The sequence below is a fragment of the Mustelus asterias genome, chromosome 3, assembly GCF_964213995.1.
Source record: "Mustelus asterias chromosome 3, sMusAst1.hap1.1, whole genome shotgun sequence".
Taxonomy (NCBI): Eukaryota; Metazoa; Chordata; class Chondrichthyes; order Carcharhiniformes; family Triakidae; genus Mustelus; species Mustelus asterias.
The window spans coordinates 48,085,915-48,108,111 of NC_135803.1; the positions used below are offsets into that span (position 1 = coordinate 48,085,915).

At 45.6% G+C, this 22,197-nt stretch overlaps 1 protein-coding gene and 1 pseudogene across 1 annotated transcript; both read left to right on the forward strand.

Moving 5' to 3' along the window:
• Positions 1-3,839: 3,839 nt before the first annotated feature.
• On the forward strand, positions 3,840-14,755 carry LOC144491807 (G-protein coupled receptor 35-like). The gene is made up of 5 exons (XM_078210102.1): positions 3,840-3,938; positions 4,655-4,805; positions 8,963-9,113; positions 12,452-12,624; positions 13,800-14,755. Exons 1-5 carry the CDS (start codon positions 3,840-3,842, stop codon positions 14,753-14,755), a joined length of 1,530 nt encoding a protein of 509 aa, XP_078066228.1.
• A 613-nt stretch (positions 14,756-15,368) lies between these two features.
• LOC144491925 (U2 spliceosomal RNA) lies at positions 15,369-15,574 on the forward strand (annotated as a pseudogene).
• The last annotated feature ends 6,623 nt before the right edge of the window (positions 15,575-22,197 follow it).

Genomic DNA, 22,197 nt, shown 5'->3' on the forward strand with positions numbered 1-22,197 from the left:
GTCAAATGGTCCCACGAGATGCAAAGGTACATAAACGCAGTACTCATAAAGAAATTCTAAGATTTCTGGGTATGAGTGGATTCTATCACAAGTTCATTCCAAATTTCAGCAGTGTGATAGCAACACTCACAGAGCTCTTAAACTGCAACAAGCACTTTATCTGGACAGAGGACTGCCAAATGGCATTCAAACATTTAAAAACCGTGTTGGCGACAAATCAATTATTAACAACACCCAACTACACCCACCTACAGCAACGAGTTCAAACTAGGGGTGGATGCTAATGACATTGCTGTCGGAGCTGTGTATTGCAGGAAGATGAGCAGCAAATGGTGGAATTTGAATTCAATAAAAATATCTGGAATTAAGAACCTACTGATGACCAAGAAACCATTATCAATTGCGGAAAAACCCATCTGGTTCACTAAATTACTTTAGGGAAGAAAATCTGCTGTCCTTACCTGGTCTAGCCTATATGTGACTCCAGAGCCACAGCAATGTGATTGATCTCAACTGTCCTCTGAAATGACCTAGCAAGCCACTCAGTTCAAGGGTAACTAGGGATGGGCAATTAATGCTGGCCAGCCAGCGATACCCATGTTCCACAAATGAATTTTTAAAATTTAAAATGTGTGATTTTGTTGAGTAGTCTTGTATGTCTTAAGTCATTGTAGTCCTGTTCATGCATATGTATCTTTTCTTTATTGTACTAAATAGTCTTTAGTAAGTGTTATACTACATCTGGGCTGGTTACTGTTCTCACTGGGTACAGTGACTCCTTACACCATTCCTGTAGACAAAACTATGCACCACCATGAACCAAATTGGGACACCCTCGCAGATAAAATCAACCGAGTTTGTGATATTGCTAACAGCATGATGACAGTTAGTGTTTTCTTGAAATTGTCCTAATCCTATCCTACTTGTGCCTCTCAATGGCAGCTTCTTAAAAGCCATGCTGTGCATCATGCTGTAGGAGCAGCAATTGATTTAGCAGCAATTTTTAAAAATTAATTTGCTGGATGTTGGCATTGCTGGCTACACCAGCATGATTGCCGATCTCTAACTGCCTTTGAGAAGGTGGTGGTGAGCTGTCTTCTTGAGCCACTGCAGTCTCTGAGATATAGGTAAACAAATGGTGTTGTTAGGGAGAGAGTTCCAGTATTTTGACCCAACAACATTGAAGGAATGGTGATATATTCCCATGAAGTGGAGATGCTGGCGTTGGACTGGGATAAGCACAGTAAGAAGTCTCACAACACCAGGTTAAAGTCCAACGGGTTTATTTGGTAGCACAAGCTTTCCTTGGACTTGAACCTAGTGTTGTGAGACTTCTTACTATGATATATTCCCATGTCAGGATGTTGAGTGACTTTAAAGGGAACATCCATGTGGTGGTGTTCCCATGTACCTCCTGTCCTTTTCCTTCCAGACGATAGTGGCCATGGGTTTGGAAGGTGCTGCCTAAGGATAAGCAAAAGATGTTGGTGATTCTGAGCAAACTGAATCACTTGAGAATCATCACTAATAATAGGGACGATGCATCCAGCCCATACTTAGCTGGTGAGGTGCAGTACATTTCAATTGTCGGCATGGAAAGAAAGAATATTTAGGCAAAGAGACATCTTGTGAATCAGAAAAGTTTAAAAGTTTTTTTATTAGTGTCACAAGTAAGCTAACATTAACATTGCAATGAAGTTACTGTGAAGTTCTCCGAGTCACTACACTCCGGCTCCTGTTCGGGTACATTGAGGGAGAATTTAGCATGGCCAATGCACCTAACGAGCATATCTTTTGGACAGTGGGAGGAAACCGGAGCACCTGGAGGAAACCTACGCAGACACAGGGAGAATGTGCAGACTCCGAATAGACAGTGACCCAAGCCAGGAAAGGGGAAAAAAAAATAATCCTATGTAGAGTACTTATATTTCTTGATGTGTTGAGCTATGAGGGTTGATCTGTGGCTTAGAAAGTCAAAGTTATAAAACCAGGTTTTTTTTGCAAAAACTTACCTTATTCATAAAATATCTGAAAGAACATTGCAAACATTTCAAAGTGGCCATGACAGAAAGTGCAATAATATTCATAGTCTACATCGTTCATATTCTACATCATGTTGCACTCAACTGCTTCAATCTAACAAAAGAGCAATACAGACATTTCAAACTTGTCATTACAAATGATACAATACTATTTAAGTTGCATAGATCAAGTTGCACGCTGAGGTGCTTCAATGCAATTAATATATATATATATAATATTCACCGTACGCATTCAATATGAATTATACAGCACAAGGTGGTTCTATACAATTTCCAGCCTCTCTGCAGACTATGGTTGAAAGATCTGAGACAGCGACCTTCCCCCATTGTACCTCTGCAGCAGCTGCCCCGAGCTTTAGTGCACCCCTCAGTGCATAGACCGGGACTTTGGAATGGGCCTGCCTGTCTGCAACACGCTGTCGGAAGCAGACTGCATTCTCAGGGACGCACAAACCACGAGATAAAAGGGTAAAGAACATTCCCAACACCTTTGTGTGGCTGCATCAAGTTATGCGTAGACCCGCAGTACGCAAACACCAGGGGCCAAATTTTCCCATCCCACCCACCACGGGAATCGTAGCGGGTGGAGCACAGATCTTTGCAGCAAAGGTCCGTTGACCTCAGGCAGGATTTTCTGGTCTTGGGGCAAGCACGGCTAGAAAATCCCACCCCAAGTTTCACTATGTGCTGAGGTTCTATCCGTCCCCAGTGTTGCGAAGGATGGATCTGGCCATGCTGCTGTGAAACACTCCAAGTAGTTTGACTGTGCCATACCACCTTACCCTTATTAGAAAATTTATGCAGAGGAACACCTTTGACCACAAGTCCATCAGGATGTGGTCTGCATGTAATGTTCTGGAGGACCCATGGGAAAAGGAAATGCTAGATCCTTATGGATGGTTCCCTCAGCAGACTGTCAAAGTTACTTGGCGGAATGTCTCACCACCAGAATTTCTAAAAAAGCACCATGACGTAGCTTGACTGATGATGAGAAAGGTCTCCTTGTCCAATCCTTCCTACACCCCTGGAATCTCACCACATCTGCACATTGTCCTTGAGGTGACTGTAGTGGGAAGGAGCCTGTTCTTCACCTCCTTGTGGAATGTGCCTTTGCAAAGACGGTCTGGAGGGAAATGGCGACATTCATTTGAACAGCTCTGTGATACATGACTGTGCTCTATGAGCCGTTCCCAGGGATGTATACTGAGATCAACATCAGCTACTGCTGGGGCACCATCGACTTAGTGAAAGATGGTCTTTGGTCTGACTCACTGAGTGGGAGTGGCTATAGGGGATCTGCTGGTAAACAACTGATGTGCATTCAGTGTTAATATATGAACTGCAACCGTTGTAAATTCAATGTTACACTGAGTTACACACCAAAGAACAAAGTCAACTGAGACTACAAGTATGAGCAGGTAACTGTACCCAGGTTCTAACTGACACCCATAACCTCCTATGCTCATTGATATACTGGTGCATGATCAAGCAACACCTTGATTTTAAATTCACAGTCTTGTTTCCAAATCCCTCCACATCCTCGCCTTCCCTTTCATTGTGGTCTTCTCCAGCTCTACAACCGTTCAAAGTATCTGTGTTCCTCCCAATCTGTTTTTCTGTTGCACATGGCCAATTTTAGTTGTTTCAGCATTGAGGCTGGCGCTGGGAGGACCTCAGCTCTGAAAAGTCCTCCCTAAAAACCTCTCCAGTTCTCTTTCCTCCTTTACGATGCTTCTTAAAACCAACACATTCTCAACATCTGCTGGGGGCGATCATGATGAATGAGAGGGTGAGGGCATGGAGGAATTTGAAAACAAGGATGTGAATTTAAAAATTGTTGGGGACGATTTTGAGCCCGCACTCTCCGTCTATTGGCATGTGCTCAAAATCCAGAAAGTATGATTCACGCCAGCGAGTCTCCACATTTCGATGTTACTGGCCACTCGCTGGTGGAGTAGTGTGAAACACCCTGAAATGTCATTTTAATATATCAGCATGTCATTAGCGAGCATTCTCTCCGATATGTCTAGACGTATCCCAGGATCTACAGCTGAGGTTAAGACGGCCTGCTGACTTCCATGCCCTTTGCCTAAGATGAGCTTGCAGGGCACTCCCTGGAGGGGCTGGGACCTTGAGGATCCAGGCCTGCTTTCAGGCAGCATGAATGTTTGACTGCTACCCTCCTTGATGTCTGGGACTGGATGCATATCGCTCAGAGGGAGGGGGTGTGTCAGATGGTCTGGAAATGCTCAGGGTCCCCTGGCTGATGGTCGCTGGGCTGTACTCCTGCCAATCGTCTTCTCTTCGGGTTCCCAGGGGCCCCTGTGCTCCTCCATGGGATGAGATCTAAATGCCCCTCCTTCCACTGGCGCTGACACTCGTGGATTCCAATCAGTGCCTGCACTATGCAGTCACACGCGAAACCATGGTGCAGACATCTCCAGCACGGCTTGCTCCAATGCAGTTACCACCCTCACAGTGTTGGCCTTGGTTCGCTGCAGCGACAGCACCATTTGGTCATTTAGTAGGCAAAGGGACTCCTCCAATCGGCCTTGCATTCCAAGGATGGCTGCTGTCATCTCTTCCTGATATTCACGACTCTGCCTTTGCAGCTCCAGCAACTGTGGGATGACTGGACCCAGGGGCACATGGTCAGCAAGGGGCTCAGCAGAGTCCTGGGCTTCACCATCTCTCCAAGTGCTGGCTCCCTGGGACATCCCTGTGTCCGCCTGCTGTGGATCTTCAACTATGAGGTGCTCACCCGTGAGTGACCCAGAAGTCTGTCTACTTTGTGAACACACCGAGATGTGGGTGACAGCTGTAACCCCCTTTTCAACTATGGGTTTGGAGAAGTCTTCTTCTGAGCTGCTGGAGTCCGGCGAGTCTGAGGGGTGCGAGGATGATCCAGCTTGTTCTGGTGGTCAGCCTGCAAGAGAAGGGATAATGCATCAGTGCATTACAGGGGATACGGAGGGAACATTGATTACTCACTGGAGACTTGAGGAATGACAGCAAATGCATTGAGGACTCTCACGTTTCTCTGCTGCCCCCACTTCACCAGCAGCAAAGGAACTCTCTTCCTCCTCCTTGGCCTGGTTAAGGGCTTGTTCCTCAAAACATGTGAGAGTTCTCAGCTCGGGCATGACTCCAGCTGGCTGCGCCCGCTGATGCCTGTTGTGGTTGAGTTTGTCCTGCAATGACACAGATAGGGAGAGTGTAGGTGGGAGTGTGGACATTTAAGATGGTGATGAATGTGGCAGGTGGGGGGCTTAGGTGGGAGTTGGAGTGTGAGGAGCAAAGCAGCTACTGGGGGGGACATGGTGATTGTGGAAGGGAAGGGGAAACCTGGTGCCTGATGTTGGCAAAGGTCAATGTGGCTGAGTTATTGAAAGAGTGGGAGATGCGAGGGGTATGCGAGGAGGTCCTATGGGATACTGAGAGTGGTTAACTTACGTTGACTGAGTGAAGATCATTCACCTTCTTCCAACACTGCTGCTCTATCCTTTCATGGAGTGCACTTGCACTCACCAGGACTGCCACTGCATCCCAGGCAGGGGTGGTTACCCTGCTGGAAAACCGTCTCCCTGAGTGAGGGTAGAGTGTGCCCCACCTCTGCTCCACTCCATCCAGCATCCTGGTGAGGACTCCCTCCGAAAATTAGAGTGCTGCCTTCTTGCCTGCCATCCCCTGCAGTTGTTGTGGAACAAGTGCTGAGGAGCCGTTTATATGAAGCTCCCCAGTGCTTGCAGCAATTAAGTTGTTGCAGGACGTGTGAATCAGAGGGAACAGGTCGCAGGAGTGGCATGAAACTCATGGGCATAAAAATTATCGCCAATGAGGCATAAGATTCGGCAAGAACATGTCAGCAGGAAAGACTCAGGTTTTCGTGCCGGAATCAATATTCTGCCAATCTTGGTACGATTTCACCAAAGGTGTTGCTTGACATCATTACACACAGGAGATTATGGGTGAATGGAACTTAGTGCCATGCAAGACTTCTTGAGAAAGTGAGAGGGCATGGGATCCAAGGGGCTGTTGCCTTGTGGATCCAGAACTGGCTTGCCTGCAGAAGGCAGAGAGTGGCTGTGGAGGGGTCTTTCTCTGCATGGAGGTCAGTGACCAGTGGAGTGCCCCAGGGATCTGTTCTGGGACCCTTGCTGTTTGTCATTTTCATAAATGACCTGGATGAGGAAGTGGAGGGATGGGTTGGTAAGTTTGCTGACGACACCAAGGTAGGTGGTGTTGTGGATAGTTTGGAGGGATGTCAGAAGTTGCAGCGAGACATAGATAGAATGCAGGACTGGGCGGAGAAGTGGCAGATGGACTTCAACCCGGATAAGTGTGTGGTGATCCATTTTGGCAGATCCAATGGGATGGAGCAGCAGTATAAAATGAAGGGTACCATTCTTAGCAGTGTAGAGGATCAGAGGGACCTTGGGGTCCGGGTCCATAGGACTCTTAAATCGGCCTCGCAGGTGGAGGATGCGGTCAAGAAGGCGTATGGCGTACTAGCCTTCATTAATCGAGGGATTGAGTTTAGGAGTCGGGAGATAATGCTGCAGCTTTATAGGACCCTGGTTAGACCCCACTTGGAGTACTGCGCGCAGTTCTGGTCACCTCATTACAGGAAAGATGTTGAAGCCATTGAAAGGGTGCAGAGGAGATTTACAAGGATGTTGCCTGGATTGGGGGGCATGCCTTATGAGGATAGGTTGAGGGAGCTTGGTCTCTTCTCCCTGGAGAGACGAAGGATGAGAGGTGACCTGATAGAGGTTTACAAGATGTTGAGGGGTCTGGATAGGGTGGACTCTCAGAGGCTATTTCCAAGGGCTGAAATGGTTGCTACGAGAGGACACAGGTTTAAGGTGCTGGGGGGTAGGTACAGGGGGGATGTCAGGGGTAAGTTTTTCACTCAGAGGGTGGTGGGTGAGTGGAATCGGCTGACGTCGGTGGTGGTGGAGGCAAACTCGTTGGGGTCTTTTAAGAGACTTCTGGATGAGTACATGGGATTTAATGGGATTGAGGGCTATAGATAGGCCTAGAGGTGGGGATGTGATCGGCGCAACTTGTGGGCCGAAGGGCCTGTTTGTGCTGTGGCTTTCTATGTTCTATGTTCTATGTACATGGATACTTGTACTCATGGTTGGCTTAGCTCCTTGGTGTGTAGATCAGTGTAACATTGCATTTACAATGGTTGCAGTCAATATATTAACACTGAATGAACATCAATTATTTATCAGCAGATCTACTATACCCACTCACAGTGTGTCAGACAATACTAGGTTTGGTCGCATTGACTCTCTAACCTTTAAGTGACTCAATGGGGGTGATCTTGAGCCCACACTGGCCATCCATGCAAATGCTGGCAGGGTTCAAGACCCAGAAGTTGCAATTGTCACCAACGAGTTCACGACTTTGGATTTTCCCCTCCCCTCGCCAGAAAAATCATAGGTTCACACCCATAATGGGCATGAAGGTGTTTTACATGGATTTAGATAGATCTTAATATAATTAATCCACACCCCCCTCACCAGATATTGCCCCCCTCTTGCCAAATATTGACACCGCACCAATGTGATGTCATATTGGCACAATTTACAACTGGTTCACAGAGACATGAACCTGTCGTGGGAGGGTCGCTCAGGGGTGCAAAGGTAAGTATAGCCCCCAGGTAGAGGGACATGGCACCCCCTGGCACTGCCCTTGGCACAGGTTGTCACTGGGAGCCTCATTAAGGGGGGGGGGATTCATATAGATGTGGGCGGCATGGGAGCACAGTGGTTAGCACTGCTGCTTCACAGCTCCAGGGACCTGGGTTCAATTCCTGGCTCGGGTCACTGTCTGTGTGGAGTTTCCACATTCTCCTCGTGTCTGTGTGGGTTTCCTCCGGGTGCTCCGGTTTCCTCCCACAGTCCAAAGATGTGCGGGTTAGGTTGATTGGCCATGATAAAATTGCCCCTTAGTTTCCTGAGATGCGTAGGTTAGAGGGATTAGTGGATAAAATGTGTAGGGATATGGGGGTAGGGCCAGGGTGGGATTGTGGTCGGTGCAGACTCGATGGGCCGAATGGCCTCTTTCTGCACTGTAGGGTTCTATGATTCTATGTGGCGGTGGCCAGGAGCGGACAGAGGAGCTAGGAGTGCTGGTAATGGCTGTTGGGGAGGTGGGGACATGTTGGAGGTGGGTTTTGGCTCAGACTGTGGATGCGGAAGAGGGAAACAATCGGGAGTGGTTGGGAGAAGGAGCCAATGATCGAGGGAAAGGAGTCAATGATGGAATGGGGTAAGGAACCAATGATCAGGGTGGGGGGAAAGGGCCAATGATTAGGGGGTAGAAAAGTGCCGATTCCGTTCGGGGGTGAGGAGGGGAGCCCTTTAAACCTCCATGGTGGGCTGGGGGAGGGGGGGTGGAGGTTTACTCAGGTTATAATCGGGGTGCAGTTAAAGATGGTGCCCCAATCTCTGTGCAGCATGGTTTTGCCAGCGTGTTGAGGCCCTGCGCCATGCATGACAGTGTGAAACACGTCCCCTTGATTTTTTTTGGCAGAGTGTGGTAAGATCTGGAGTGAAACAAGTCGATTTTCTCGCCGGGAACAACACTCAGGCATTTTTTGCTAAGGTTTAGACCAATGCCAATTTCTATTTGATTGTGTTCCAATGAAAGCTGGTAGAATGTTAACAGCTCTATTGTTACTTCTCACCGAGCTGGAAGACTAATTTTATCAGGATAGCAATTAGGGAAATGCAGATTAAGTACATTTTGCAAAGATTACATCAAGAATATAAATATGTTCATTGCTCTTCTTCTGAAAGTTCACTAACTTAATATAATGACCTGATGCAGGTCACATAAACGGTGCCACAAGCAAGCAGATGACCGCAATCCAACGAACCATGATACTTATTTTGTCCTCTTTTTAGGTTTCGATTATCTTGTGGCCAGCAGCATACTTTGGGGACCCATCTCTGGGCTGAAGTCAGTGAATGTTGACACCGCTGCACAGGGGGCAGTTTCCATTCTTCGCTGCAATGAAGATACCGCGGAAACTGTTCTGCCGCAATACACTATGCCGTAGAAACCAACGCACACTGAAATCTTTCCGATTATGATGACATGAAATTATTTGTAAAATGTCAATGCTGTGGCTGCAAGGTTCTGAAAAATGGGGGCGCAGTGTGGTTGTTTGCAGTAAACATGTTGCAGGTAGAGACAGTATCTAAGTTCTGGCAGTGAGCTAACCGAATTGGCTGCCTCCAGAAACACACCAAACAGAACAACCCAGGCTACAAGTGAATGTCTGTCTTGCTGCTCGCCCCCAAACTGGGTACCCATCCTGTCTCCACATCCTTTCTTCAAGGTAACACTAAATGTTCAGACATTTTGCACTTGGGTATTGGATTTGAACTCAAGAAGCGAGACGAAGGAATTGGAGAAGGTGCGATTGAGCTGAGAGGAGGGTCTTGAGGAAATGAGGGAGCTGTAACAGCGGGAAACGGGTTTCGGGAGAAAGTTCCAGAGCCCAGGGCCGAGTGGCGGGGAGGGGAAGGGGCATTTGGCTATATTTACAATCAGGGAAGGCAGGGTCTTGAGGCTGGAACACATTGCAGATGTAGGAAAGAGGAAGACAAGGACGCAGCTTTGAAAATTGAGGCATTGAAGCAAATGAAGGCCAGCAAAGGTCAGGGTAATTGATAAGATGGACTTGTGTTTTAATGTTGAACACAAATGCACACACACGGACACATATATGTATATAAATAAAGTTGGTATCTTCCAACTTCAACAATCCCCCTTCCCGAAATGATCTCTTCTCCAAGGATCTGTAGGATAGCCTCGCCGAATATGTCCAGAGATTTCTATTCCTCTGGTTTTCCTCAGTGTATATTACCCGCCTCCTGTTGGATACCATCTTGTCTTACAAGTGAAGGATAGTCATGAGAGGGGCAAAGGTGGGAAGACACTATGAAGATGTGGTTTGTGTATCATCGGAATGTTATCTGTGAATAGCCAGGATAATGATGACTAAGGTTTTCGTTTGAAGGTAGTCATGATTTTCAGACAGCATGCAAATGAAATGAACAGATTAATTAAACAATTTTGCAATTGGAATTCATGGAATTACCTTAATAATCTACTCTTCTTGTGTCGGGAATGCAATGGTTAATAATAACTGCACCGCATGCAGTAGCAGCAAGGTCTTTCAGGTTATTTAGGGATAACCTGTATTGATGTGTGACCGTGGTGTGTCTGACTAATAATCCTTCGAAATAATTTTGCTTAAGGTTAACTTCTTACTTACATAATAACTTTGTGTCCTAGAGTTCCGGATTCCACTCGGCCCCTCAAGTCTGCGAGGCCATTCAATAAGGTCATAGCTGATCTGAATGTAACTTCAACCCCAAGTTCCTGCTTACTTCAATAACCTTTCAACGCCTTGTTAATCAATAATCTATCTAGCTCTTAGAAATATTCAAAGACGCTGCTTTCACTGCCTTTCAGGAAGGGAGTTCCAGAGACTCACAACTCGGTGAGAGAGAAACAAATCCACATATTTCTTAAATGAGCGACTTTTTATTTTTAAACAGTCATTGCTAGTTCTAGATTCCCCAACAAGAACAATCAGGTTCTTATATGTTTTGATCTAGTTGTCTCTTATTTTTCTAAACCCTAGTAGATACAAACGTAACCTCTCCAACCTTTTCATAAGACAACCTGCCCATCCCTGGTATTAGCCTAGCAAACCTTCTCAGAATTGCTTCTAATGCATTTACATCTTTCCTTAAATAAAGAGACCAATACTGTTCAATTTCCCACCATTCGCGCACATATTGCACAAATGTTTCTAAAGTATCATACCCCTTCCAGTGAAACATCAAACCTGCTTGGTGGGACACCAGCCAGATGTTTCGGATGAGGTACAACTCGACTATTTTTATTCTTTACTCCAACCTTTAGGTCACAAAGCCAGTGCTCAGAGTGGAACCTGGCAAATCCAAATCCATTCCATGCTTGCTCCAAAAAACAAATTCAAATTCATAAGAACATAGGAATTAGGAGCAGAAGTAGGTAAATTCAGCCCTTCCAGCCTGTTCCGCCATTCAATCAGATCATGGCTGATCTCTCCTTGGTATCAGATCCACCTCCCCACCTGTTCCCTTTATCCCCTTTTTATTAGAAATATATCAATCTCCTTCTTGAAACCATTCAGACGCCACCGCTCTATGGGGCAACAAGTTCCACAAATTCACCTCCCTCTGCAAGAAGTAGTTCCTCCTCATTCCAATTGAATCCAATCCCTGGTCCCCACAAGAGGAGACAGACAAGACCCAAGCTGACAAGATAAGGCATTGCACCCCATCTTGGGCTTGTTCCAATGCGTTATCCAAAAAACCCAGACAATCAGACTACTTCAAGTGGTTCACTACTGGACTGTTTCACCTGGTAAACTACACATTTCCACTCCATCTGACGAAGGAGCAGCGCTCCGAAAGCTTATGGTATTTGCTACCAAATAAACCTGTTGGACTTTAACCTGGTGTTGTGAGACTTCTTACTGTGTTCACCCCAGTCCAACGCCGGCATCTCCACATCATGACTACCCAGCTGTCAGGGTGGGATGCCACCCACCTGTTTTGGGCTTGGGAACTCCCCCACCTGTTTTGGTTGGCAAGCGGTCCATCTGGGGTAGGCTCATGCGCTGCTCCACTCTTCTGGCCGGCTGGCTGACCACCTGTTTTGGATGGAGTAGGGCTCATTCAATTCCTGACCTGGAAATAATTGGTTAGGAGAGTATTATAATGTACAGAGCACACCGTTGGTCCATTGGCAGATGGAGGTGAAAACCAATCTCCTTGAGGGAGATTGCTGATGGTGCAATCAGATCAGCCATCCACTTCTATCTCTTTTTATTTTCACCTGAATTTTTTAAAAACTGGTTTTCTATTTCCACAGAGGGAAATAATGTACAAATGTTTCAAAAATCGAGTTGCCAATACAAATGTTCTTTAATCAATTTTGAAATGATTAACTGTGAAATAATTTTGATTTGTCATATGTTTGATAAGGAGGAGGAGAATGAACTGAATACTGCAAATGACACAGGAAGCTAACCTAGAATTGGACTGAGGAATCACACCGCCCATCCTCTCCACCTGCCCCACTCTCTGTTGTGAACCTCCGCAAGTCTTTCTCTGCTCACGTTATCCCCTCCTCGGCTCAGTATCTCCCCGGAATCACACACAACACAGAAAAGGCGACCTTTCGGCCCGTCGTGTGTATGCTGGCTCTTTGAAAGAAGCAAAAGAAGATTCTCCGTCCGTCCCCCGCCCGCCCCGCCGCTCAAAAAGGTGCAGCAACATCGAGATTGTATGAAACAGCTCATCTGGCGCGGTGCTGGTATTTCCCCCCAGAGGAAGTGGGCATTCATCGGGCCACTTTGAGAAGCGCTCGGCAGACAGATCCGACTTGGTGGTGAGTAGTTCATCGCTGATAGTCTGGGTCGGAAAAATCTCAGCTGCTCTGGCAGCATCTCTGGAGAAAGAAACGCTTGGAATGGTCCTCCAGAGAGCAGTTCTGTCCAGGGGTTATTAACCATGATTAGACTTAATTAGATTTTTTTTGACTAGAATAAAAGTACCGAAAGATTTTTTTAAAAGACGGGAAACTCTGGCCTTGATTTTACCGGTACGCCCGGGCGAGGTTCGCAAAACGGCATTCTCCGTTGGCCTCGGGCGCTATCTTACGGACCTCGGGCGGGCGTGCTGTTTGTCTCTCCACAGATGCTGCCAGACCTGCTGAGTCTTCCCAACGTTTGCTGCTTTTGTTTCAGATTTCCAGCACCAATGTTTTGCTTTTATTATAGTGTGGGGCGGGGATACGGGGAGAAGAAAGAGCTTTGCATTTGTGTAGCGCCTTTCGGGAGTGGGGGAGGGCAGGGTGTTCACAGATTTCATTGGCCAGTGGAGGGCTTCTGAAATCTAGTCACAGTTCCCAAGTGAGGCAACGCTCCTCACTCACAGTGACAGGGGAATATTTGTGTGTGTGTGTGTGTGAGAGAGAGGGGGGGGGGGGGTGGTGGCTGTGCATGTGTGGGAGGGAGGGGTATAGGGCTGTGTGTGTGTGTGAGAGAGAGAGAGAGAGGGGAGGGTTTGGGTTCTGTGTGTGAGAGAAAGGGGGGGTGTGGGGCTGTGTGTGTGTGTGTGACAGAGAGAGGGGTTTTGGGCTGTGTGTGTGTGAGAGAGAGGCGTGTGTGTGAAGGGGGTGTGGAGCTGTGTGTGTCTGTGTGAGAGAGGGGTGTAGGGCTGTGTGTGTGTCTGAGAGAGGGGGTTTCGGTTGTGTGTCTGTGTGTGAGGGGGGTGTGGAGCTGTGTGTGTCTGTGTGAGAGAGGGGTGTAGGGCTGTGTGTGTGTCTGAGAGAGGGGGTTTCGGTTGTGTGTCTGTGTGTGAGGGGGGTGTGGGGCTGTGTGTGTCTGTGTGAGAGAGGGGTGTTGGGCTGTGTGTGTGTCTGAGAGAGGGGGTTTCGGTTGTGTGTCTGTGTGTGAGGGGGGTGTGGGGCTGTGTGTAAGAGAGAGGGGGGGTCTGTGGCTGTGTGTGTGAGAGAAAGGGGGATTTGGGGCTGTCTGTGTGTGAGAGAGGGAGGGGTGTGGGGCAGTGTGTGTGAGAGAAAGGGGGATTTGGGGTTGTGTGTGAGAGAGGGAGGTATAGGGCTGGGAGGGAAGACTTTTCAATGTTTTGAAAACTTGTCCTCGGCTTCTTTCAGGGATGAATTGTACAGCCAACAGCTCCCAGGACAAATCTGCATGGTCACATCAGGTGGTGATGCTTGTGTTTAGTTTGCCGACGATTTGCATTGGGTTAGTACTGAACGGAGTGGCGTTTTGCATAATCTGGTGTAAGATAAAGCAGCGGACCAAGTCTACCATCTACATGAGCAACCTCATCATCTCGGATATCCTTCTACTCTTCTCCCTGCCTTTCAAGATCTACGCTTACTATGTGCGCCAGGAGTGGCCGCTGGGGAAGAGGTTCTGCCAGCTGCTGGAGTCTTTCTGCTTTGTCAACACATACGCCAGCATCCTGCTGATAACCCTCATCTGTGTGGATCGCTACTTGGCCATCAAACACCCTTTCCTGAGCAGAGCCATCTCCTCCCCCAGGAAAACGGCGCTGATCTGCGCCGGCATCTGGGTTGTGGTGGGTCCAGGAAGCACTCACATCTATCTGAGCAGCAATTCCCCCTCCTGCTTTTACGACCTCTCGCCAGAAGTGTGGAGTCTGGATTTCATCGCTGCCCTGGAGGTGCTCTTTCTGACCTGTGCCTCCCTCATGATGTTCTGCTCGCTGCAGATCATTCGCAGGCTGAAGGTTACAGCCAACCAGAGCCCGAGGGACTGGACGGATAAATCCACCAAAATCATCCTGTCCAATTTGCTCACTTTCCTGGTCTGCTTCACTCCCTATCACACCGGGCTGCTGCTGTACTCTTTGGCCACCAATGGCTTCCTCTGGGACCGCTATTGTGAACCACTGCGGAGCGCCCTGCATATTTGCCTGTACCTGGCCAATGTCAACTGCTGTTTGGACGCCATCTACTATTTCTACGGCATCAAGGAATTGTTCCAGTCAAACTCTCGGCCTGCCCCCAATTCGAGCATCCAAATGACCACCTGCGAGTTAATAGCGGATTTGACCACACCCCCCTTGCTCAATTCTTAGTCACCTTCTTCCCTACTGCCGTCAGACTTTTGAATGGACCTACCTTGTATTAAGTTGGTCTTTCTCTACACCCTAGCTATGACTGTAACACTACATTCTGCACTCTCTCCTTTCCTTCCCTACATATGGTATGCTTTGTCTGTATAGCGCGCAAGAAACAATACTTTTCACGGTATGCTAATAGATGTGACAATAATAAATCAAATCAAAATCAACCTTCACCCCAATGCTGCTACCCTACTTTTCTGCAGCGATGATCTAGTTGAAGCACTCACAAAAAGGTTATCTACCATCTCTAGGTCGCCCTGCTACAGCTATTGGTTATTTATAACGCTGGTCTCTAACTTCTGGAACAATTAGCGAATAATTGCACCAGAAAAAACATTAAAAATGGTGACCTCAAATATAGTCACTGGTCAGCAAGTTGGAGCAAGATGAACACTGAAGTGAAAGCAGAAGGATTTGATGTGGTAATTCGCAATGTTCTCTGTCCCACGGTGTTGCACAGATATATGGTAAAGGGCTTAGTAGTCATTCTTCTAGATGTCGCGCTTGCAGGGAAAAAAAAGATTCTTGTGTGGATGTATTTAAGTCGCAGTAAGCAAATAGGAAAATAGCTTCTCGGCCTTTTGGCTAAGATCAAGTGTAGTATGGTCGGCAGCCCATGGTCGGCCGCACTTGGTTGAGGTCATTAGGTTACACTGAAGCTTCATATGTTTCATATGAAGCAATTTTTTAAAGCGGCATCTCGGCCTTTTGGCTAAGATGCAAATGAGCTCAAGTCTTGGAGGAGGAACCTCCCCCTTCTCCAATCAGCTTGGCTCATGTAGATCAGGCCCAGGATGGGGTGATTTGGTCGCTCGCCCTATCTTGTCAGCCTGGATCGGAAATGTCTCAACTTGTTGAGACTCTGAATTGGATTTGATTTGATTGAGTTGGAAAAGTATTTTTTAAAAATAGGAAAATAGAATCCTGCATTCTGTTAAAGGGTATGCTACAGTTCCATGGTAATACAACAAAAACAACTTGGATTTATTACAACTGGCCAAGGCATTTCACAGAAGCATTATGGAACAAAATATGACACTGAAACACATAATAAGTGACATTAGGACATGTGATAAAATCCTTGGTCAAAGAGGTATGTTATGAGAAGTGTCTTAAAACTGGAAAGAGATGTAGAGTGTTGGACAGGATTAGCAAGTGAATTCCAGAGATTAGGGCCTAGGCAGCTGAAGGATGGCCACCAATTGTAGAGTGACCAAAATCAGAGATGTTCAGTGAGATGTCTGGGAGGGCGATAGGATCAGAGGAGAGGCGCTGCCATTGATTAATTCAAAAACAAGGATGAGAATTTTGCGATCAAGGCGTTTTCAGGGAGCCAGTGTAGGTCAGCGGTGACAGATGAAAGGGATTTGCTGTGAGTTAGGACACGGGGAGCAGACATTTGGATGACCTCAATTTTACAGAGGGTAGAAAGTGGGAGGCTGTCCAGGCGTGCATTGGAATAGTTAGGTCTGGAGGTAACAAAGACATTGATGATGGTTTCGACAGCAGAAGAACAGAAGCAAGAGTGGAGACAGGCAATGTTACAGAGGTGAAAATATTCAGTCTTCGTGACAGCACAGATATATGGTTGAAAGGCCATGTTGGGGTCAGATATGCCACCAAGTTTACATACGGTCTGGTTCAACCTCAAAGAGTTCCTGAGCAAGGGATGGAGTAAGCAGTGTGGGAGTGGAATTTGTGGCAGTGACAGTAGACAATGACTTCAGTCTTCCCAATACTTAATTGAAGGAAATTTCTGCTCATCCAGTACTGGGTGCCTGGTAATCTGACAATTTATGGACAGTGGAAGGGAGGAGAGAAGTTATCATGAAGTAAAGCTGGTTGTCGTTAATGTTTGTGTGGAAACTAATGTGTTTTCAGATGATGTCGTCAAGGGCAGCTGCAGATTTTTTTCATTCAATTGTGGGACATGGGCATCGCTGGCTGGCCATCATTTATTGCCTATCCCTAGATGCCCTTGAGAAGGTGGTGATGAGTTGCCTTCTTGAAATGCTGAATTCCATGTGCTGTGGGAAAAAACCATAATGACGTTAGGGAGGGAATTCCAGGATTTTGACCCCGCTACTGCGAAGGAACAGCGATATATTTCCAAGTCAGAATGGTCAGTGGCTTGGAGGGGAACTTGCAGGTGTAATGTTCTCATGTATCTGTTGACTTTGTCCTATATGGATGTGGTCATGGGTTTGAAAGGTGCTGTCTAAGGATCTTTATGAATTTATGCAGTGTATTGTGTAGATAGTACATTTCCCAGCTGCAGAGCGTCAGCGGTGGAGGGAGTGGATGTTTGTAGATGTGGTGCCAATCAAGTGGGCTGTTTTGTCCTGGATGGTGTCAAGCTTCTTGAGTGTTGGAACTGCACCCATCCAGGCAAGTGGAGAGTATTCCATCATAGTCCTGACTTGTGTCTTGTAGATGGTGGACGGTCTTGGGGAGTCAGGAAGTGAGTTAATCGCTGCAGAATTCCTAGTCTCTGACCTGCTCTTATAGCCACTGTGTTTATGTGGTGAGTCCAGTTGAGTTTCTGGTCAATGGTGACCCCAAGGATGTTGACAATGGGGAAGGATTCAGTGATAGTACCACCATTGAATGTCAAGGGGCGGTGGTTAGATTGTCTTTTATTGGTGATGGTCATTGACTGGCATATGTGTGGCACGAATGTTACTTGCCACTTGTCAGCACAAGTCTCGATATTGTCCAGATCTTGTTGCATTTGAACACGGACTGCTTCAGTATCTGAGGAGTTGCGAATAGTGCTGAACATTGTGCAATCATCGGCAAACATCCCCACGTCTGACCTTATGACAGAGGGAAGATCATTGATGAAGCAGTTGAAGGTGGTTGGGCCTAGGACACTACCCTGAGGGACTCCTGCAGAGATGTTCTGGAGCTGAGATGACTGACCCCCCACAAATACAACCATCTTCTGGTGTTCCAGGTATGACTACAACTAGAGGAGAGTTTGCCCCCTATTATCCATTGATTACATTTTTGCTAGGGTTCCTTAATGCCACACTCAGTCAAATGTGGGGCGGGATTTTCCTGCACAACCCCAAATTGGAAAATCCCACCCGAGGTGAACAGGCCTTTGCATGATCCATTCCCAAGCCCAGTACGATTCCTGTGGTGGGCAAGATGGGAAAATTCAGGTCATGGTCTTGATGTCAAGGGCACCTTAAGTCCATTATGCAGCCTTGGTTGTAAGGTTTATATTAAAGTTTTAAACCTTGGAGGTGAAAGAAAGAAGATCTAGAGGACTGAGCCCGCCTGTTGTACGATTTAATAATGAGAAAATAATGGAAAATTCTAATGGCTCCAGCTTCAAGTCAGTTTTATGATCAGCCCCATTGCAATGTGGTTGACTCTTAAATGCTCCCTGAAATGAGCTACCTAGTTAAAAGATAAAGGGAGATCATTTAAAGGTATCTAAATTGATTAGAAAAGAACATCCAGGGTAATGAAATGAGAATAGGACTAGGGAACAAGTTTCCAATTGATTGAGGGCAAATTTAGTATTTACGTCCAGGAAGTCTTCTTATAAAGGGTGATTAACACTCCAAAGTGGACAGTGTGGTAGGGTACAGGAATTTTTTAAAATGCTCGAGAAATGTGGATACATTCATCCCTCTAGAATTTACTGCAAATAATGCAGAATAGCAGCAGTTCAAATATATATTTTTAAAACAATATTTATACAGTAGCATAAAACTTTCATTATTATTTTCAGTGATAATTCTATCATCTGCGAGTGGTTATATATTATATTCCATTAGTTAATGTCAGCCCACCATCAGCACATAAAACTGTGATGGGAAAATCATTTGCAACTCTTCTTCGTTTGAGGTTTATCTAACCATAGTGCCACAAAATGTATTTTTTACAGTCAAGTATCATGGTTATATTACAAAACTGAAACTAGGTTAAACAGACCAAGTTTTAGTTCTCTTAGTACTTAATTTCATTTAAATATTTTAAAACCATGTATTTTCTTTATGGTTCAATGCTTCCTTATATAATCTTATTTGGGGGAAAAGAGAAAAAATGCAACATTTTTGGTTATCCACGCCAACACTGAAATGTGTGAATGTGTGAATCATACCATTGAGAATTCTAATAAACACAGAACCAAAAGGTGAAACAAGGTTTATAAAGAGACATTTCAGAACATCAGGAAAAAAAAGGCATTCTTTCAAAAAGTCAATGGATGTGGGCCTCACTGGTTGGGCCAACAGTTATTGCCCAATTCTAATTGCCTTTGTACTTAGTGGCACATTTCAGAGGGGATTAACCATATTGCTATGAATCTCATCATAGAATTGATCATAGAATCCCTACAGTGCAGAAGGAGGCCATTTGGCCCATTGGGACTGCACTGACTCTCCCACAGAGCATCTTACCCAGGCCCTTTCCCTGTTACCCTGCTAATCTCTCTAACCTACATATCGTGGGACATTAAGGGGCAATTTAGCATGGCCAAATCAAGCTAACCTGCCTGCACATCTTTGGACTGTGGGAGGAAACCAGAGAACCTGGAGGAAACCCATGCTGGCATGGGGAGAACGTGCAACTCCAGCCCAGGCCAGAATCGAACCAGGATCTCTGGTGTTGTAATGCAGCAGTACTAACCACTGTGCCACCATACCGCTCCATGTCAGGAGTCACATATAGAGCAAACCAGGTAAGGACAGCTGATTTCTTTCCCTCGAGGTCACTAGTGAACCAGATGGATTTTTACAACAATTGACAATGATTTCATGTTCATATTGGACTTTTAATTCCAGATTTTTATTGAAGTCAAATTTCACCAACTGCTGTGGTGGGATTCCATCCCAGGTACCCAGTGTCCTTAGTTCAGTGACAATACCACGACACTATCGTCTACCCCTAACTGCAATTTGTTGGTGAAACATTCCAAATCCAATTCTGCCTTTGTAGAGTTTTGTGCAAAAGGCTTATTTTTCACATATGGGGAAAGTAAATGTAAGTGTGAGTGTGCACAATTTCCTGGGGTTAATGACACAACTAGACTAATGCATTCAACCTGTCCTTTTCAGCTATTTAAAAATCATATGTATTAAAATGCTCTTAAAGGGCAAAAGGAATTTTGTTTAATTTTTATTTTAATCAATTTATTTTGAACTTTTTTTGTTGTTGTTTCTTGCAGATTTTTTTTTCCACTTGACTTCATTATTGAGGCACATGTTTCTATTTTTGATATCAGATCATGTTTAGTTTGTGGATAATGCAATCAAAAATCAACCTGATTATTCTTTGTAAAAATATTCTTCTGTATTTGAAGCATTTACAATAGTTCAGTAGAACAGGAAACTAATAAAAGGCATGAAAGAGGCCATTCCAAAACTCTTCAAATGAGCGAATATTAAGCTATCACATAACTGATTGACAGGAGATGTTTTGATTCATGATCTAGTTGTTTTTAAAGCAGCCTAACAGCTTTATTTCATGTCTGAAGTGATGCAGGATGAAAGAAGACATGTCAAAAAGTCGACAGGCTCTAGAATTGATGCCATCTACAAGATGCACTGCAGCAACTCACCAGGGCTTCTTTGACAACTCCCAACCTGTGACCTCTAGCCCCTAGGAGGGCAAGGGCAGCAGGCACATGGGAACACCACTACCTGGAAACTACCCTCCAAGTGACACACCATACTGACTTGGAACTATATCGCCGCTTCTTCATGGTAACTAGGCCAAAATCTTTCAAGAGGACATAAAAAAATCTAATGACACTATTATGAAGAAGAGCAGGGAATTATCACTGGTGTCATGCTCAATACTTATCCCTCAATGAGCATCACCATTTTCTAGTCATTATCACATTGCTGTTTGTGAGATACTGCTGAGTTCAAATTAGCTGTTGAATTTCCTACATTGCAACACTTCAAAAGCATGTCATTGGCTGTAAAGTGCATCGGGACATCCAGTGGTCATAAAAGGTGCTATATGAATGCAATTCTTGCTTTCCTTTCTTTCTATGAATGATCAAGTCACCTTCCTGAAAAATGTTAATACTAGCTTTCCTGACCTCGCTGGATTCCACAAAGTACATCACCTTCTTTACCATCTATTCCTGGGCCATATGCATAGTGAACTGTGTTGACTTCAGTCAGCACCTTCTGCCAGGGACTGCACTGTTGTTCACTGGAGAGGTGTACTGAACCTGCTGCACTCCCAGTACGTGAAGCAGCAGCTCCACTTTACCATCCAACAAACACATGAGCTGCACCACTCCAACACTAAACTGCAGGCTGTGCTCCCACATTTCATATTTATTGTAGTATTCATAGTTTTTCTTAGCCTAATGTTTCTAATGAAAATGTATCCTTTATTAAGTAAGGAAACTAAAACTGTACACAATACTCCAGATGCAGTGGCCTTAGTGTGGGATAGGCTATGGGCAACATTGCTTTGCATAAGTTGAAATTTATTGAGAGTGGAGGATTGAAGGTCAGCCAAAACAACACTAAAATAGTCCAGCCGAGATAACAAAGTTGTGGGTTAGGTAGAGGCACATATGAGTGATGTTACCAATATTAGGCAACTTTATGATTGAAATGATAACAGGCTAAAAGTTCAGCTCAGCTCAGTATCCAATAGAATGCCAATGTTTAACATCATCCTTGGCACTTGAGTCAACACTTGAAAGGGCAGCACGGTGGCACAGTGGTTAGCACTGCTGTCTCACCACGGCAGGGACCCAGGTTCAATTCTGGCTTCGAGTCACTGTTTGTGTGGTATTTGAACATTCTCCCTGTATCTGTGTGGGTTTCCTCCGGGTGCTCCAGTTTCCTCCCTCAGTCCAAAGATGTGTAGGTTAGGTGGATTGGCCATGCTAAATTGACCCTAGTTTCAGGGGGATTAGCAGGGTAAATATCTGGGGTGAAGAGAATACTGCCTGGGTAGGATTGTGGTCAGTGCAGACTCGATAGGCTGAATGGCCTCCTTCTGCACTGTAGGGATTCTATTATTCTATGAAAGGCTGCTGAATTCCAGACTGGAATAAGCCTTTATATGTCAGGATTTTGTTTCTGTTCTCTGACTAATCAGACCATTAAATGGCTGCTGACCTGATCCAACCCTACTAATGGTGTTCATGCCTAGAATTTTCAAAGACTTTTTGCCAGTTTGTAGGCTTCCCCTGTAATCAGCCTGCATTTTTGGACTGGACTCTTGACAGATCTTTGGCTTCTCTAGTGATATACTGGTCCTGTTAGTCTTCTGCAGTGGTTTGTAGAGCCTTGTACACCCACTGTGACTCTTAACCCTTAACCCTGTGCAGCCCCTCTGCCCAATCCACAACACCCCAATTCTAGCCTTTTTAAAAAATTTGTTGATATGTTGTTTTGTTCCATGAA